The 18,654-nt window shown below is 42.9% G+C and overlaps 2 protein-coding genes across 5 annotated transcripts; both read right to left on the reverse strand.

The window, feature by feature from the left end:
* Nucleotides 1-55: 55 nt before the first annotated feature.
* On the reverse strand, nt 56-9,517 carry ints8 (integrator complex subunit 8). Of its 3 annotated transcripts, XM_030121083.1 has the most exons (29): nt 9,374-9,507; nt 8,651-8,848; nt 8,379-8,520; nt 8,086-8,260; nt 7,750-7,890; nt 7,355-7,426; nt 6,695-6,746; nt 6,401-6,580; nt 6,202-6,309; nt 5,975-6,127; nt 5,660-5,760; nt 5,208-5,349; nt 5,032-5,102; nt 4,735-4,910; nt 4,522-4,652; nt 4,215-4,325; nt 3,928-4,132; nt 3,446-3,567; nt 3,108-3,292; nt 2,996-3,029; nt 2,863-2,922; nt 2,551-2,612; nt 2,099-2,217; nt 1,908-2,011; nt 1,281-1,331; nt 1,121-1,194; nt 972-1,036; nt 582-625; nt 300-416 (listed from the first exon to the last, which is right to left on the reverse strand). In XM_030121083.1, exons 3-29 carry the CDS (start codon nt 8,509-8,511, stop codon nt 300-302), a joined length of 2,988 nt encoding a protein of 995 aa, XP_029976943.1. In that variant the 5' UTR covers nt 8,512-8,520; nt 8,651-8,848; nt 9,374-9,507. The 3 variants fall into 3 exon arrangements, with proteins under 3 accessions (XP_029976941.1, XP_029976943.1, XP_029976942.1); XM_030121081.1 differs by lacking the exon at nt 8,651-8,848 and having other exon boundaries at nt 56-416; nt 9,477-9,517; XM_030121082.1 differs by lacking the exon at nt 8,651-8,848.
* A 2,112-nt stretch (nt 9,518-11,629) lies between these two features.
* LOC115409945 (probable C-mannosyltransferase DPY19L4) lies at nt 11,630-18,347 on the reverse strand. Of its 2 annotated transcripts, none has more exons than XM_030121304.1 (19): nt 18,019-18,347; nt 17,791-17,928; nt 16,838-16,959; nt 16,647-16,737; nt 16,439-16,560; nt 14,954-15,099; nt 14,679-14,802; nt 14,438-14,572; nt 14,011-14,142; nt 13,762-13,863; nt 13,607-13,680; nt 13,341-13,499; nt 13,074-13,193; nt 12,863-12,983; nt 12,733-12,789; nt 12,554-12,636; nt 12,328-12,460; nt 11,977-12,135; nt 11,630-11,889 (listed from the first exon to the last, which is right to left on the reverse strand). In XM_030121304.1, exons 1-19 carry the CDS (start codon nt 18,101-18,103, stop codon nt 11,725-11,727), a joined length of 2,268 nt encoding a protein of 755 aa, XP_029977164.1. In that variant the 5' UTR covers nt 18,104-18,347; the 3' UTR covers nt 11,630-11,724. The 2 variants fall into 2 exon arrangements, with proteins under 2 accessions (XP_029977164.1, XP_029977162.1); XM_030121302.1 differs by having other exon boundaries at nt 16,838-16,962.
* Between the last annotated feature and the right edge of the window lie 307 nt (nt 18,348-18,654).

Genomic DNA, 18,654 nt, shown 5'->3' on the forward strand with positions numbered 1-18,654 from the left:
GCCTGAAGCGAGAGATGAAATCAAGGCCAGAAGAAAAACAGTGCAGTGTTTACTCCCCCTGCTTTACTTGACGACCTGGAAACTGAACGCTGGGTTTGCACTTCTATTTAAAACCCTGCTGAACAGAAACATCCTCTTCAGTTCATCTGTTTCCTAACATGTACTGTTTGTGTTACTCAGGGCATCTTGAACTCCTTCCAAATGATTTCAAGCACAAATGACCAACTATTTATTTTGGAGTTTATTTTCTAACACAAAATGTACATTCCTACGACGCCGTGTTGATGTTTGTGTCACTATTAGAAATAAAGTTTGGCCATGGCCTGCAGGAATCTCTTCTTTCTCTTCTGTGCAGCCAGCTGCAGCACCTCCTCCGGGTTGCTGGTGTTCAGCTCCGTCTGGCCGATCGCTTTGATCTGAAAGTTCACACATTCAGCCTGATATCAGTTTCATTTAACAATTTCTAAAGGCTTTTGGTTGTTTATGTTGAGGGATTTCTTGAACAGTACGAAAAGTAAAGTGTGTGTGTAGAAGCAGGTTTTAAATCAAACTCGCTGCTCTGAAGTGTTCTGCAGACTTACCGCTATCTGCCTCTTCTCGGTCTCGCCTCGTTTGTGGTGAATATCTGAGCACAGTCAAGGGGGAAACAGACTGCAGAGATCCAGATTTACTTAAAGATTATGATTTTCACCCAGCAACCAGGGGGAAGAAAGGCAAAATAGAAGTAACCACTTAAGACATAACGATGGTGATCTGCTTATCGCCCGCTGACGCTACGATGAGCTTCAACCTTCCTGTAGCCACTTATTAAAGCGTCACAGCAAATATCAGCATTGTCAGGTTGTTGTTCAGGCTGGAATTTTATATAACAAACAGAAACCATGTATTAATATAATGCAGTTATTTGGGCTTTTATTTAAAAAGAACAGTTTCTTTGAAGCGATGGATCTCATTCACGTCATGAAGGATACGAGTGAGATACTCCAGGATGGTGACGTCCCAGATGTAGTCGTAGAAAGAGTCCATGGCATCGTGACTGCGATACATTAAAAACATCACACACGTTAGGAAACGTCTCCGCAGGTGGTCACGTGACCGGATGCGTGGTGCTGCTTGTTACCTGTTGGGCTCCTGGAGAGCTTTAAACGCCGTCATGTAGTCCACCTCTCGCAGAAACTGACACAGAACTGCAACCTGGAGGGAGTCGAACGCAGATATTTCTCATCCAGCTGTTCAATCTGTATGAAATCAGTCAGCATGAGTGTGGTTTGACCTCTGACCTGTGTGTGGCAGTTCATCATTGAACAACACTTGATCATCCTCTTGAGCACCTGTGATCAACAGCAAAGAATTAGAACACGAACTGGAACACAAACACATGATGAGAGGAATAGCACAATATTGTGGAATCTGGACATAATGCATTACAAGATTTCTTAAATAAGACGTTTATTTGCAACATTTTAGTAAAATAAAGAGAAAAAGTTGAGACCAAGTTTAAACAGAACTAAATATAAAAGATGTCTAATAAAATCATGATGATGTGATGTAGGCCAAAACAAAAGGCCCGAGTCAGTCGTGATGCAGGTGTACTGTTAGTAAAATGTTTTAATCTGTTCAGCTATTTAATAAGGACGGGCAAAAAGAGAAGGTTTTGCTGAAAAAATGACTTAGATCATCGGTTTGGGAAGGAATTGATATGTAATATTAGTGAAATGTCAACATTTCCATTATTAAATATTCAAATAAACATTGTTTGTGGTGTTACTATGTGCTTGTATGCAATATATACAGTTTGTAGTTAATTTCATTCATTTCATTCACTAAAAATAAGAGCACACCTGATCTTGTGAATTGGTTTACAACAATATCTGTTCTGTTTCAGCGGCAGAGTGGAGAGTTGTTACCTGGTCTGTGTAGACATCAGGGGAAACGGCTTTAGTGAAGAAGTCTGAGCACACGGCTCCGGCCTGCAGGTACAGGTTGAGCGCAGCAGAGTACTGATTGGTCACTGCGGAGGGAGGAAAACAGGACGCCTCGTTAACGGAGAACCGGAGAACTCCTTTAAATGGACTTCAACGAGTTCAGTGCTGCTCACCAAAGTAGATGTCGGCCTGAGTGATGAGCCACGACTGGTTGTTTGGGTTCAGAGTGAGAGCGTAGGACACCAGCTCTTTGACAGTTACAGCCACGGCTTCCACATCCACCGCCTGAATGCTGCCACACACACACACACACACACACACACACACACACACACACACAGAATGAAGGTGGAGATGTGTTTTAAGCTTTGGGTGCAGTGGATACTGCAAAATTCAGCTGAGCTCAAACATATCTTTACTCAAATTCAGATTTAACCAAAAAGACAAAATAAAGGTGAATTTGTAGGCTAATCATGACATCCTGTCGGTGGACATTTAACTGGAGGCCAACCTCTGATTTAAATTTTGGTTGTATAAATGTCCTTTTTTGGTTTGGTCATGTTTCATCATGCGGAAAAAAACTCAATGTTGTGTTGAATTGCTGAAAATGAAAAGGAGTGCTTACTTTGGAAGCGAGGACGGCCAGATGGAGAGGTGTTCTGCCGTCACTTCATTAACAATGTCATCCTGAAGAGGGGGGAAAAAAAACAACCCTGAATTCAACAATTCCTTCTACATCTGCTCAATATGGTGACGGTGGAGCTCAGAGCTCTTCGCTGATGAGCCGCTGCAGCCGCACCGCCTCCATTACCTCTACATTAACTGACTCCAACGGAAACACTCAGAATTACACTGAATCCGCCACTGTCTCATCACTGTTTCTACAATAAGACCAATCCAGCCATTAAAAATTGAAGAATTAAAGATGGAGCGGTACCCGCACGATGCTGTGGAGCCTCACAAACAGAGAGATCAGGGTCGTCAGGACCAGCGGCTCCTGCAAGACACCAGATCAAACCCATGACATTCGATGCTGCTGCTGTTCAGCTTCTTTCAGGTTTGATACTCACTCTGAGTTTCTTAACGAAGGTGATGAATTTACTCCTAAAGAAGAAATGAAGAAACAATCAATGACAGTTATTCTCCATATTAACCAATGGAGCAGACGTGTGTGTGTCTTACCGGTGGAGGATGCCCATGGACGACTCTCTGTGCTTTATGAGGCCCACCCGGCCGTCGCTGTTCCTCTTGTGCTGGATGGAGACGCTGCAGATTTGGACCACCACGTCCCACAGCTCTTTGGCGGTGCGCCGGCTCTCTTTCGGACCTGGAAGCTCTTTACAGGTGGAGGCCAGAAGCTGGCCGAGCTGCCGGGAAGAGACAACGGCACGACATCTGAACGGCTTCAAACAGACACTTGGATTGTAAGTGGCGGCCTTTGTATGTATGACTTTGACTGAAGCGTTTGTTATATTTATCAACAGTATTATTGAATGTGAAAAAAAAAAAAGAGGCGTTACCTTGATGTAGGGGTTGTTCATGACCAGTGACGGAGGAACCTGCAGGGTCAGGTAGTCGTTCTCCCTCCAGTTGAGCATGAAGGCCACACACTCCTCTCCCACCACCTGGCGCAGGGGCAGATCTGGACACACACACCACAATGTGATTATCAAATACATTTGTTTTCTGTGTTTGGACTCAAAAAAAGAGGACTTCTAGTGTGTGGTGGTTGTGATTTATATTGCACTTTGAGCAAAAAGCTGGGAAGGTTCCTTTGAACACTGTGGTGACTAGATTTTGTCTTGTTGCAGCATTTTCTATATTTTTTTTCCTCTGTTTAAAATGTTTCTGTGAAGGCAACGTTCAAGCTAAAAACGAAAAAATCTGAGAGGTACATTCTTTCCCGTTAAATTTTTCAAGTGAAAAATTTCAGGTCTCTTTTTGATCATTTCAGCCTTCAGAGACGAAGTGCTTTTTGGAAGCGACAGCTCCGGTTGCTCACCGTGAATCCTCATCTCCAGGTAACCTCTGACCCTGCTGACCAGGTCCGGGGGCGGCCGCTCCTTGCTGCCCTCGGCTGCCATGCTCTCGTGCGCTCGCACTTCCAGCAGCAGCATCTCGTTCAGCATCACCTGCCGGAGCTTCGGGGAGAACTCGGTGACGAGCTCCAGGCAGGCCGAGAAAAGCTGCCGGGCGTGTGCGAAGTCCTGAAGGCGGGAGCGAGACACCGTGCACGTTTAACCTTTCTACTCACAAACCGATGCTCGCCCTGATGAACACACACCACACCTTTATCGATATGCAGTGGAGTCCTTTAGCCATGAGGATGTAAACCAGGTCTTTAGTCAGGTTGTCTTTGATGCCAAGAATCACATTGATGTAGTCTGGAGGAACCTCCCACTGGAAGCACAAGATGCAATGCAGTTTATACATTTATGCAGGTTTTCTTTTGCATTTTAAGTGATAACAAACCTAAAACTGGAACAGTTAATCAAGAATCTCATCTACATAAGTCTTTCATAAGCAGAGATCTAAACTACTCATGTAAAATACAACCCTGGATGTCGACAATCGTGTGATTCCCGCGACCTCTGACCTTGCTGTTGACCCTCCAGAAGGGTCGTTCGGCCATGCCGTGCAGTTCAATGAGGATCTGTCTGATCCGCCGTGGCTCCAGCAAGAGGATGAGTTGCTGCTCCAGCTGCCCGATGTTCACACTGGCCGAGGCTGAGGAGGGACGGAGACCAGAACCCGCTGAGGACGCTGCGCCCAGACGAACGTGAGGCGTGAGAGAAAACTCTGCTCCTACCTGGAATGTCGTAAAAAGAAGGCAGGGGCTTGGCGCTGAGGTTGACGGTGGCCGACCTCTTCCTCATCTGCTCCACCAGCAACTTCCGCTCCTCTTCTTTCAGCAGCTCCATGAAGAGTTTATGTGACGACACCACGAAGACCAGAGACAGGTCCTCCAAGCTCTCACACAGAGTCCTGCTCCACCAGACATTTGGGGAAAAGATGGAAACTGCATCAAACTCACACTGAAACATGCGATTACCGAGTTTAATAACAGATAACTGCTGAATGCAACTCTTTCTCTTGCAGCACTCACTTCATAAAGATGGCCATGTTTCTCCTGGACGTCTCAGCAGGTCGATCTTTTTCCAGTGATCGGGTGCACACCTGCAGAAGAAGGAATATCAGTTATTCGGACTTGTCTTTTATTCCCAAATTTGAGAAATGACAGAAATCCTGACTCTTTACTGTTAATATTTAAAGCTTCCTCACCTCTAAAATGAAGTCCACCATTCGTTTACTGGGTTTTAGAAGCAGCTGCTGGAAACGCACGCCGAGGACTTCTCCTTCCAGAGCGTCCCGGATGGCGTTACAAACACACAGTTTGTGACAAACCTCGTCGAGGCTCGATTCCCTGCACAAACAGCGTCAACTTAACTTAGCAACACAAGTTAACTGCTACTCTTTTGCACACATTCTTCTCAAAACTATTCAACTTCTTACAAATACAGCGCTGCCAGGATGAGGCGTCCATGGCTCTCTCAGCCGTAATTCCCAGACTAGTTATAGACATAAACTACAGGCAAAGAATATGAAGCTACAGAATGAGGTGATTTATGGAATTGTAACAGCAGTAAAGAAAAATCTTGTGCTCATGAAGATTATGACACATTTTTATAACTAAAAGCTGAACTAAGATGTTGCTGCTGCTGCTGTGGCCTCACCCTTGTTGAACTTTGTACATGAACTCCCTGAGAACAGAGCGTCTGAAGTGATTTGGCAAACTCCGGGACACATTGTCTTTGATGAAAGCTTCGATGACGGCCTGTAGGAGAGGTCCAGTTAGAGACTTGTTGGAATAACAAACAAAAAAATAATGTAACAATGATTCATAGGCAATATCTCAGTGTTGTCATTTGTGTTAAAAAGTCTCTATTCAGCCTCAAAAGGCTCTGGGACTTCTTATTTCTCTCTGCTCTGCTCTGCTCGTGACATTTCTAGAGTTTTGAATGCGAAGTCTTCGTTGTGTTTGTTCCGACCTGATAGTTGTACGCCCGGATCAGGCTGTTGATGTGGTCGTAGGGGGTCGTCTGAGGGTCGGAGGAGCCGCAGTCTCCGGTCAAAGCTTTGCAGGCGTTCCAGTAACCAGCCAGACGCTTCTCATCCAGGTGAACGTGGACAGTTGAGTCCAGCTTGAAGATAGAAAGGGAAACTTGAGCCTTTAACTCATCAGAAAACCAGAATTCAACTGTGTAAGAAGGCTTACCTTCTTTAAGAGTTCATTGGTCTGCCTGAAGTGGTCCCGGGCTTTCTCATAGGCTGTCTGGTCTGTGCAGCCTTGCTGGAAGAAAATACCTCCCAAGTCATAATGCACCTGCAGTGGAACAAACCATTGCATTTACAATAACCCACAACCAAAATAACAATCCTGCAAACAGGAAAGACGACAAAAAATCTCGTCCGACCTGACAGTGTAACTCGTCGGCACTGATACGAAGCCCCGCAGTGGAGGACTCGGTTTCTCCGTTAGCGGCAGCGTCGGAGGCCAGCAGGTCCAGAGTCCTCAGCGTGTGGACGTAGAAGTCTTTCTTCAGCCGCAGAGCTCCTTCCAGGACACTGATGGAATCGTTGGCTTGCTCTTTAAGCTGCAGCAAAAATACGGAGGCAAAAATAACAAAGTTGTGGAGATCATGTTCAGTAAAAACTACACTAAAGGTGAATGTGATAAAATATATCTGCATCAAAACATGTTCACTTACCACAGTGAGGATGTTTTCTGTCATTTCTTTCTCCTGCTGCACAATATTCAACCTACATCGAGTCACAAGAGAGGAACACACTCAATCTCTGGGTCAACAAGCAAAGAATGGAAAGAGCGCTTTGTGTCTCTGAACACTGATCCTGACATGTGTACAAGTATTTAAGTATTGAGGCAATTTAGAAATAAAAAAAAACTTCAGCCAGAACAGCCACAAACACCCAAAAGTGTTTTATTTTGGCTATTTGTGCGTAGGTTTTTTTTTATTCGATTGTAGTCATCTGTTTTTTTGTATAATAGTTTAATAATAATTGTATTTCAAGTGAATTATACAGGCATACTGGGATTATTTAAAACTTTGTATTCATTTTTATGTCAATATTATAATACCTTATCAGTAATCATGTGTTTCTCTAATATAAATGGAAATGTGCTTCTCTTTTAATTTATATTCAATTAATTTCTGTACTTCTATTAATCTATGAATAGACATTTATAAAGTTATAATCACTGTAAAAGGTCAAAGTTGTGCAACTACATTGACGTTCATATTAATATGCATTGAAAGAAAGCTTTACTTTCTTTATAGTACTTCAGTATTTTGTCTTGAATCTAAAAATAGTGAAAACTGTGCTAAAATTAAAGAAGGGGAAGCTTTTACATGTTCATCTGATGAGGTCCTGGTTTGGTCTGTTTCTCTGGAAAGCTGCTCAGCACGATGGTCCTAATGGCCCTTGAATGAAAATGAACAAAATGCAAAGTTATTTATTCAGCAAAACGTATTCAAAACACATTCCTTCAGGGTCTGAAAGTATCATATCACACAAAGTACCACCAAATGATATTATTTAAATGTTTACAACAAATTTCTGCATAAAAATAGTCAGGATGGTTTAAAAATACAGCAGATATCAAAGCAGCTAGTACCACTTACATTAACTGTATCAGCTTCAAGAATTGCGGTTCATCTACAGTCAGAGTTTGTGACTCAGGCAATGTGATAATGTAATAAAGTGTTAAACTGGTTTTATTTGCCCTCTTTGATTCTTTCCTCACCAGCGGTTGTAGATGATGACAGCCATGGCAGTAGTCGGAGGCAGGGTGGACAGGTCCAGGTCCACATGTTTCACCCCTGGTGGCACTTTGCTCACACACAGGAGCTCATTCAGTAACATATTTAATACTGGAATGGTCAAACTGGAAAATACAAAAGAAATTATTCAATTATATATGTCAATGTGCAGTTCAAAGACATTTTGTAAAGCTGTTCATGGGTTTACACATACAAGAAACATAATCAGTATGCGTTAAAGCCCAGCTAATATTTAAGGGCTGCATTCACTTTTACCAATACAGAACTGTATAATGACTTATGAATGGTCTTCCTCTCACCCTTTCTCAAGCAAATCCAGATCCCACTTCATGTGTGCAGCGACTTTGAGAGCGAGAAGTTTCAGGGTACGATTCCTGCGGTTGTCTACTGGAGGCTGCACCTGATTCTGCTCGTTCACAGAGGGCTTCGAAGCCTGCTCCAGAAATTGAATGATCAGCTGCACTGGTGTCGGATCTGTAAAGAAATGAAACAGATTTTAAATTGTGTTCGTCTATCCTTCACACCTAATAAAAATAAGACGAATCCAGCACAGGTCAATCGACAGGATACATTAGAATCAGTAAAAGCTGACCTGGGTTTGATTTCTGAAGGTGCTTCTCTAGTAAACTGACATCCAAGAGGAACTCGAACCAGGATGTCTGCAGAGGAGTGCCTGGCCGACTGCCGATGGCAGCAGCCACCCGGTCTGCTGCTTCGGCACTCATCCTCCTGTACTGCAAACAAATATGCAAGACACAATTTTAATTTGCTTCAATAAACAACAGCATGCAATAATGCCATCTCAATAACCTTTTGTTGTTTATATCTTACTCAAAATTGACACCTGGTTTCAGTATTACTCACCTTCTGTAGCTTTTCAATGAACAATACTGTTGCTTGGACTGGTAAATTAAATTACATGTTAATTTTGGCTAAATGCATCACTGTCACCTTGGGAACTTTGACAATCTGGTCTTTTTTATAGAATATTGATGTTATGGTGTTGCTTTATTTACAAGCAGGGAAGCAGGGAATCAAATGGAATAGTTGTATTTTCCAGGTCTGTAAGGTAGAAATCATAACAATATGTTAAACATACGTGATCGTCTTTTTTTTAGTTTATAAATGTACATGTGTAGAATTTTTAAAAACAATAGACAAAAATAAACATATGGATGTACTACAAACGTAAAATATTCAGGCTAAATTCTCAACAATTTTCCAGTTCTTGTCAAATTCTTTGCTACTGCCAAGGTTTTTAGAGTTGATCATTCCTGACATTCGAACCAGAAAAGAAACACATCTTCTATGAATGGAGCTAAATATTAGCAGCGTCTCGAGAACTGTGACGTGAGAAAGTATGTTTAAGAAATACAATCGGTCGTCCCAAATGGGCGGGAACTACAAGTTAGCTCGTTCGGGATGGTTAAGTGTAGAGAAATCAATCAGGTCGCGCTGCCACTGTATAGAAATCAAACGCACCCTAGCTCACCCATTCTCTGTTGTGTTTAGGGACAGTAGTTTAAATTGAAGCTAACTAGCTAAAGTTCGTCGTAGCCCCGCTTCACGTAAGCACGAATGTCTCACCTTAACACGTTATAGTGAGGTAAAAGAGGACACAAAGGTTAAAAAATTAAAAAATAAAACATCAGAAGAGGCAGCTCAGACAGCTTCTTGGAGCCATTCTCACATTTCTGCGCCTCCTCTTGGCTTTCTCCGTCATTCCGGTTCCGCTCCGTGATCGAGATGACACTCCATGCGCCATGTTTGCGCATACTTTATGCAGCGTTCATGTTACTTGATTAAAAATAGTAAATTTGACCCAACAAACGCTTCATGAACGTTTTTTTTTAGCTTTTCCCATTGTTTCACTTTTTAAATTCTTAAATAATAAGCATCTTATTCACATAACGCGAGGACACAGTTATCACTATGACAGAGCAACTTTTGAGAAAATGACAAGGTTAAATATTAGAATGGTTGTAAAGATTTTTCTGATTCCAATATTTTTTGAACGCAGCACCATGGCTGTTATAATATACACTCATTTATTAATCATTTCAGGATGATGAATGTGATAAAAAAAATAAGGGTTAGCAAACCCTAAGCAGCAAAAGGTTATTCGTAGAATCATTTTTCTTTCAACATAAACATGTCAAACTCCAGTCCTCGGGCTGGTGACCCTACATGTTTTAGATCTCTCTTTAGTTGTACCTCAGCTGATTGCAATAATTGGGCTTTTCTTCAAGCCTGAGGACATCAACATGAGATTGAGGTGCCTGCAGCAGGAAGAGAGCAAAAACATGTAGGGTGCTGGCCCTTTTCGGATTTAGTTTGACACAAAGAAATACCTTTATTTCTAAAGAGTGAGGCTATTAAGACATATGACCAACTCTAGTTGACCTGATTTTTGACTTTTTTGTCTCAATCGTTTTGAGAAGATTGTGAAATGTTTTTTTTCTTGAAACATATTTGTAGATAAATTCCCTAGGTGTACTTCTCTTTTAATGTTGAACACCAGAAAAAAAAAGTACAGTACACACGCAAAGAAGTTCATAGATTTTACTGTTATGTCATGAACTAAAACATAGTTTTAATTTCCAACAGTACTTCAGTAAAACGCACCATGTGGCTTTCTTTCCAGAGTGATGGTTGCATGATAGCACCAGGAGGACTTCATCACTAAATACTAACAATCAATAGACTGACAGGAAACTGTTTGAGATGTAACTGGGAAACAAAAAGACGTGGGAACTCTTGACCTCTCAAAGTAAGGCATCCAGACAAGGAGAACATATAATAATGAACTCTGGAACCAGTCTACACAGCCATTAAAATGTGTGGCATGAGCAGAATAGACACTGCTGAAAACAGTTCACAAACACCAATATCTCATTTCTGTTGGTGTCATTTTGGCTGAACAGAGTGGGAAAGACATATGGAGACGAAAAAAAATTACATGCATGAGAATTTCGTGAGGAAACAAATAGTTAATGACCAAAAACAAGAAATGACATTCACGACATTGCAATTTTCAGACGTATTCCACTTTTTGAAGGTCAGGTTCGTCTGTGCTGTATGTCTTTATTTAAGTAATATGCTAAACATGATTATGACAACCAGTGACCTAAAATCCAAAGAAACGGATTAAGATAAGCTATGATTCGCACCATAGGCTCTGACATGACATCAAAGGCTCTGTGAACCTGTACTTGAATTTTAAGTTTGACACTGATGGTAACATACCAACATGAACTAAAACACAGATCTCAGGAGAAACCGTTGCTGATGTGAATATGACCAGCAATTCTTGTTCAGCCCTTTGACTCTAGACTCTAGGCATAGACATGGAAATATTATATCCTTATGTTCTCAGAACCTGCGGAGTTCCTGCACTCATTTTCAGAGTACAGTAGTTGGTGTGTGTGTGTGTGTGGCATAAGTTGGCAGAAGGCCAGCATCCAAAATGTGGCAGCTGGATCAACGACACAGCGTTGATTTTGGTGTTTCATGATTACATAACATCACTACATTGTTAAATGATTACTGCATGGTTATATGGTGTTTATGATAGAGCTTTAAGAGGAGAGGTATCATTTTTAAAGGAGTGAAGCTTTTAAAAACCATAAATAATCCAAGTATCTTAAAGGATTCTCAAAATCTCTGATTGGCTCCTTCATACTTGAACAGACAACAGTAACATTAACACATGGCTTCAAAACTACAGTAACTAACGTGGCATATCCCCACATGTCGGAGAGTGTGTCCACCGCAGCGGCGTGTTGGGCCGACTGTTGTCCTTCTGGTTGAGCAGCTTCATCATTGACACCAGTGCATCCAAACAGCAGTGATCAGACATTTATTCTAAAGAAAAAACAAAGTGTGCGGGAGATAGGAAGTGTAACAGGAGGGTGGGGCTGGGCTGGGCCGAGCAGCTGTCAGTACTGAAATGAGATGACCGAGTTCACTTTGTAGACGTGGTACGAGCGGTTCCAGAAGACGCGGGTGAAGTAGTTTGTGTACGGCGAGTAGTTCAATTTTATCTCGTGGCAAAAGCGTCCGTGCTTGGAGAAGGAGTAAATCTCTCCTTTGTCGTACACAACCTGACCAGGAAAAGAGAAAAATGTCAGTTTGTAAATATTATCCTGATCAAACCTTTATTTCTATGAGCTGGGCACATATACACTCACGTGTCCGTTGGAGATGTCGAGCAGGTCTTTGATCCGACAGCCCTTGTTGACAGTGAGCTCGTTACAAATCGACTCCTCGATGATGACGTAGTTTGTTTTTTGAGCGGTCAGCAGCTTGTAGACGTCCTCCGCAGATCTCATGGCGTAGACCTGGTAACTCTGCAGGAGCATGACAGAAAGAATCCGCTGCTTTTGGTAAAACATCTCTCTCCCACAGCAAGAGCAGACTGAATGCTCAAATCGATTTAGAGGATGATTTTATTAACTTGCCTATCATTTCAGGCATCAGGTGCTTGATTTTGTTTTTGTTTCTTTTCATACGTCTAAAAAGAAAATTTGCACCACACTCACGTCTTCGGTCCTCTTCAGCAGGTTGACGTCTGAGTAAAGAGGCAAACTGGTAACGGCTGCGCCTGAACACAGCTTCACTGTCCCCAGCAGCTGAGGACTGCCAGCGAACACGGCCGCCACCGGAGCCTGGGACCTGGAGGGAGGTCAGAAAACACTCTTTTAGCGTGTTTTCAAGAAATAAATTTGACAAAGCATGATCACACTGATGCTACCATGAGCTACTCACTTGATCCAGCTGAGCAGCTCGACGGTGTCCGGGTCGTAGAACTCCTGCAGGTCGGTCAGCTCTGCGATGACGTGTGGGCAGTACTGCGGGGAAAGCAGAAAGCAGTGGACAGAGATATAATGCGGGTCTGTCATGGAGAGCTTCGAAATAAAATAAAAAAAAATAACTGGAATTCTCACCTCTCTCCATAAACTGAAGCAAATGATGGTGGGAACAGCCGTGCTCAGGATGAGAGACTGAGGAGTGACAGATAAACGTAAACAACATGCAATCTGGTCGTCGGGGTGTTGCTCTTGATAATCTACTCACCAACACCACTGGGTGGATGGACTTGAGCTTGAGCCACTTGAAGACGGTCAACCAGAGGTCAGGCGAACACACGCCGAACGCTGTAAACATGCACACATACGGCGTCCATAAATACTTCATCCTGCAGGAGAAACCAAATACAAGCGATATCCAGTTAAGCCAAACTACAAACATTCAGTCCAAAAAAAGGTCTTAAAAGATGACGGCATACCCGTCGAACAGCAGAGCGAGGCCTCCGAAAAACAGGGTGTGAAAAACGTGGTAGACGACCTCGGGCTGCTCTCCTATCCGCCCGTCCTCCAGCACGTGGTTGGTTTTCTTTGGGTGACCACTGAAGAGGAGGGAGGTGGAAATGTAGTTTTAATGCTGAAAATAGAGACTGTAAGAATCTTATTCTTTGGTAAACAAGACATAAAATAAGAAGAAACCCAGTTTGCCTGAAGCTAATTAGACTGTAGGGTTAATAGGAGCGTCTGACCTGAGCCGCAGGTAGATGGTCTGCACGGTGGACAGCAGGCACACCGAGAGCACCAGGAAGTAAAAAGGAAGGACTGAAGCCTGCGTCAGCCGTAGAAAAACGTCCTGGCTCGGACTCTGCAAACTTTCTTGGCACAAGAGGAAGTTTGGGACAAAATCGCTGAAACAAAATCGAGGAGAACATTTTCTGTTAGATCACATTTGGTTCAATTACACCGCCTGGAAACAAAGACCTTTAATGCCAAAACAGAACATCTCTGAACTCACGTTGTTGTGTTGAGGCCAAATTTAACTTCAAGGAACTTCAATATGAAGTCGCTTTCACTGACAGGTAGAAGTTTCTGGAAAATAAACAACAACTCCTTTCAGTCCGGTGTGTTCAGAACCAATACAGAAAATAATGTTAGTTTCTTTGGATTTACCTTAACTAAGTAGCTGAAGGTGATCCCGGTGGTAAACACCAGGTGGAAATGTAAGAAGAGCTTCATCACTCGAGCCACAAGAGGACCCATCTTCATCTTTTGCTGAACACAAAATACAGAGTTTACTGCTGTTACTCCATGCAATATTTACAGAAATGTTACACGTGTCAAAAAAACAATACTGAAGACGAACGATTGCTACGACGACGGTTTGACTGAGCTCAGGTACGAGGGAGAGGCTAACTCTACCTGGAAGTACCTCGCGAGCACTGAGCCAATCAGAAGGCTGAGCAGCGGCGAGCTGAGCAGGTCCGTGTTCTGAAACTGAAACAAGTAGGCCAGGAACAAGGAGCTGAGGTACACCTTGTGGATGTCGGCCATCTGTCGGTTCCAGAAACGAAGAGAGGGAAAAAAAACAAACAAAAAAAACAAAGGTGAAATCATTTCTTTAAATAACTGCTCCTACAATTAAGTAGAAATGTGATTTAACAGCTGCAGCTTGTCCTGAGTCAAAGTCAAACAGCACCACATTGGTGAAAGTTTTTCTCTTATTCAAGACTGAATTTCAACAAGTAATTTCAAGATGCAGGCGAAACTTCAAACTGGTACAAAGAGAAGCTACATCTCAAGGCGTTTCTCCTGGCGTATTGAATAGAACAGAAATGGTGAGCGTTACCTTTCGAGGAGGCATCAGGTCAAAAGAGTCGAGCAGAAACAGACAGAGGCCTTGGATGAAGAGCACATAGTGACTGTGTTCCCAGATCAGGAGGAAGGTGAAGGTCGCGGCACTCATGGTGAGATAGCAGAACATCTACAGGGAGAGGGGAGAGATACAGACGGTACAGGTCTGTTTATCAAAAGTGTCTCATGTGGAAAACCACAGAGTCGGGGTTACGTGTCTCTTCGGTGTGTCTCACCTCTGTGGCAGAGCTGATGTTGTTGCTCAGGAATCCAGTCAAAGCTGCAACCTGACAAGAAAAATAAGGCAGAGCCCAGTTGTCCCGCAGAGGGATCGCGTGGTCCACTTTGGTAGTGTCTGGTCTGCAGAGAAAAGATTACAGACGGAAAGTCACAATGAAACTGCATTACGTAAGACTAAAAACCAATAATGGACGAAAGCAAACGCTAAATGTTGCCGAATTACTATCAAACGTGAGTGTGTTGAAGGTGAGTTTGAGGAGGATATTCTTACCTGTTGATGACATACCAGGCCACAGCCAACATGCCTGCCACCCAGGTGCCGCTCATCACCCAGCTGCACACAAACAGGGCCGTGACGTAGACCGCCTGCAGCCCAAAGACGGCGCCGATGTAGAAGTAGATGGGTTCCACCAAATCCTGTACCAAGAGAGGGAAGGACAGTTTAAAAAAAAAAACAAAGTCCATACACTGCTGCCATTCATGGTCAGGACTCTCTTTGAAAATGAGACTCGATTTTTTTCTGACTTTGAGTGTTTTGACTATTCTTTGTGGTTGGTAGTTGTAGAATAACAAAAAGATTTTGCCACTTGGGCATCAATCTGTCTCTCCAGACTGATGTCTTTGCTTTTTTTGAAGCTAAACATTAAAGCTCGAGTCTGGAGTTTTGAAAGAGAGAGGTTTTTTTTAATCCAATGTCTCGAGGTTCCGCCCTCCCTCTGCTTTCATGAGCGACCAAGCCACGCCCCTTTAATAATGCACGCGCATTATCTGTCGGGTGAAAATGAGAGCCTCTGAGTCCTACAGCATCCTACATGTTTAGCTGTTTACGGTGGATGTTCAGCAGACAGTGGATATATCCGAGGTAAGCGCGGCGGCTGCTGCGTAGCTAACTCACCTCTGCCAGGGCGAGCGCGCGTGCTCTCTGGCTGCGTGCACATGTTGATTGATGGCACGACAAGGCGGAAGCTCGAAATCTATTGGCTGACGCTGACCGGCGCTTTTTGGGATAACATGGGGGTATATGAGACGAAGGCGGAGCTCATAAATAAATTTTTATATTGCTTTATGCTAATATTATAGTATCGAACCAGACTAACACATTTAAGCTCTGTTAAAAAATGATACATACATTGGAAACTCTGGACATGAGCTTTAATCTATAGCAATATTCAGCGGGTAAATGTGTGAAGGAAACATTCAATGTTATAGATTTTATAAATTAATTTTATTTGAGACTTACCTCATTGCACCACAGTTTGGGAATATAACCGATTTTGCTCAAACCAGTGAAATTACTGCATAAAAAAACTTCTACTGAATCTTTTTAGGCAACTTTTTATTCTCCCTTTGTTTTAGTGCAAAGAGGTACATGCTCAGAAAAACATGAACAAAATACAGCGAAATGCCAAAAAACAGACTTTTGCAGCCTCCAACATGAATATTTTTTTTTTTTTAAACTCACCCTCACATTTTGGTTTTGAAGCGACATCACTAGCAGAGAGGAAGTTTCCTCTGCTGCATCACGGACCTCTCAGCATGAGTGTCAGTGTTGTGTCAAGGCAGTTAGTCCTACTAAAACACTTGATCCTCAGCCAACACTCATCTGTAATTGACGTTTACTTTGCAGCCTTTAGAGTTTTCAGTTTCATCGCAGTGGCCTAAATGGACCCTCTTCTGGGCCAGTTTTGGCCCACAAACCATGTTTGTCAATTTCTGACAGTGAAACAATGAATTCAGGAAGTGAAGAAATCCTCACCTGACTGTTTGTGACTCTGTATATGAAGCTTGTGATGAGCTCTGGATAGAGAGATAAACGCTCCACGGCGTTGATTGTCTGGCCTGAAACAGTGCGGTTATCCACCATCAGCTCGTAAAGCCCTGGAAAACACAATAAGACTCAGTTCAGGGTTACCGCCTGCTTTCTGGTGCTTACTATTTGAAAACATCCCGGAGTAGATATGAACCTCTTTCGAAAGACGGCGCTGTCAACATGTGTGTGTAGTAGTAATAATAGAACCCGCTGCCTCCCTGGAAGGTGATTTCACGCTCCAGCTCCTGAGACGTACACAGAGGAAACGTTTACAGCTGATGATACACAGTGATAAAAGAGGAAACGCAAAACATAAAAAGACTAAAAGATAACGGGGTCACCCACCTGCCGTGTTGAAAACCAGAACTTCCTGTCATGATATGTGGACAGATACACGGCATACAGCATGCCACATGCAACTGCTGCAAGACATCCAAAAAACACCCTCACCAGACGCTGCAGGAAACCTGCTGAGGAGCACAAACATGAGCACAATGACACACATGTCACACTTGTTCAGGTTAACATGTTGACCAAGACTGTGCACAATTTTACAGACAAATTCATCAGTTTTTACAGATGGCTTTTGCAATTAAATGGAAAGATGCTTAAAAAAAAATAACTACTGTAACAATTGTCATCGGAGTGAAATGAACAAGAAAAGACAGGATATTGAGATAGATGACTTTGGCATAGGTTTTACTACAATAGAGAAGTGTCTGCAGAGTCTGTGCTGCAAAGAGTGCTCGAGAGAGAGAATTCCAAGGTCAGCCTGGATAAGTGTCAAAACAACTGTGTGTGTGTGTGTGTGTGTGTGTGTGTGTGTGTGTGTGTGTGTGTGTGTGTGTGTGTGTGTGTGTGTGTATTCCTGCAGTCTGCAGGTGCAAGGAGTAACCAGCTTGTCCTTGGTCTGGCACATCCCTTGTTTATCAGGCACTGTGTAGACATATCAAAGAATGCACTGTGTGCATGGATGAAACTTAGGCAGTACAATTACATAGAGCATTACAAAGTGTTAAATAAGGGAATATGCCTCATGAAAGACTAGATTAGATTTCCGTCAAACAATTTGTTTTCTTTTTTGATAAGGAAACAAGGACAAATCAACCTCTGGCCCATGGAATATGAGAAACTTTTTATTCAAAAGTTCAAAAATCAGTGAATTCCTGTTTTGTATGATCACAATCTGATATTTCATTCAGATTATTACAATAAGTTTTCCATCTCAACCAGGCTTCCATTGAAAAGCATTGACTCAGTGTGTGAAGTGCAGTGATGAGTTGTAGTTTTTCACCTACGTGCAGATAAGTTCTTGGATGTTCTGACAGAGGACTGCGGCGTGTCCGCGTCGTGATCTTGATCTTTGACTTCAGCCTCATCTTTCTGCTGCAGGCTCTCCTCTGCTCCACCGCTGGATCCATTCAGCTCATCAACGCCTGCACAGATGTTACAGGAAACCCACAATCAGCCCATCTCTCACAGCTCTGACAAAAACCGACATTTCTGCTAACTTAGCTCAAACATACGGCTCGTGAGCTGCTCTTTCTGTTCCTCTTCTTCTTCATTATCTCGTTCCAGATTGTCCGATTTGCGACATCTTAACTCAGTCATGGCGAGAATAAATTAATCCAGGAGGACTTTTCTGACCTGAGGAGGCAGCGGCATGCTAGCTAACGAGCTAACTAAATTATCCGTTAAATCAGCGCTGGGCGGTGACCTGTAGCGGTGACAGGACCGGCTGCTAACGTCTTCCTTCCGAGACTGACTTTTCGTTAGAATCTGCACACTACCGAGTCCAAACCTGGGTAGTTAAGGTGATGTTTACAGTGTGGAGGAGAACTCTGAGTGTAGCCGCTTTAAGTGTTTCGGATTGGTTGGTCTCCCTATTAAGTGGTGACTAACTTCCTTTAGCGCCAGCCTCTGCTGCTAGTAGCACAGCAGGTGTTGTTAAATGGGACATGAATGTGTCTTGAAACTTTATTGCAAATGCAGTTAAATCCCAGTGTCCATGACGGCTCCGGGCTTCTGTTGAGCTTTAATTATCTGTTATCGTTATTAGGAGCAGGAGGAAGGACTGGTAAAGGAAGTCTATCATCAGCTAACAGGGAAACCAGTTAATCCAAAACACCAGGACATAACCGGAAACTGTACCGGAAAACTAC

Source organism: Salarias fasciatus, chromosome 22 (genome assembly GCF_902148845.1).
Source record: "Salarias fasciatus chromosome 22, fSalaFa1.1, whole genome shotgun sequence".
Classification (NCBI taxonomy): Eukaryota; Metazoa; Chordata; class Actinopteri; order Blenniiformes; family Blenniidae; genus Salarias; species Salarias fasciatus.

Excerpts from the sequence above, each read along its gene's own strand:
- ints8 (XM_030121081.1), bottom strand. The coding sequence starts at position 9,509 with ATGACGGAGAAAGCCAAGAGGAGGCGCAGAAAT. Across the intron at positions 7,427-7,749 it reads GTCATCATCTACAACCGCTG|GGCCATTAGGACCATCGTGC; the intron begins GTGAGGAAAGAA and ends TTTTCATTCAAG. Across the intron at positions 1,195-1,280 it reads TGATGAACTGCCACACACAG|GTTGCAGTTCTGTGTCAGTT; the intron begins GTCAGAGGTCAA and ends GACTCCCTCCAG.
- LOC115409945 (XM_030121302.1), bottom strand. The coding sequence starts at position 18,103 with ATGACTGAGTTAAGATGTCGCAAATCGGACAATCTGGAACGAGATAAT. Across the intron at positions 17,929-18,018 it reads GAAAGAGCAGCTCACGAGCC|GCGTTGATGAGCTGAATGGA; the intron begins GTATGTTTGAGC and ends ACATCTGTGCAG. Across the intron at positions 14,803-14,953 it reads GCCTGGTATGTCATCAACAG|ACCAGACACTACCAAAGTGG; the intron begins GTAAGAATATCC and ends TTTTCTCTGCAG.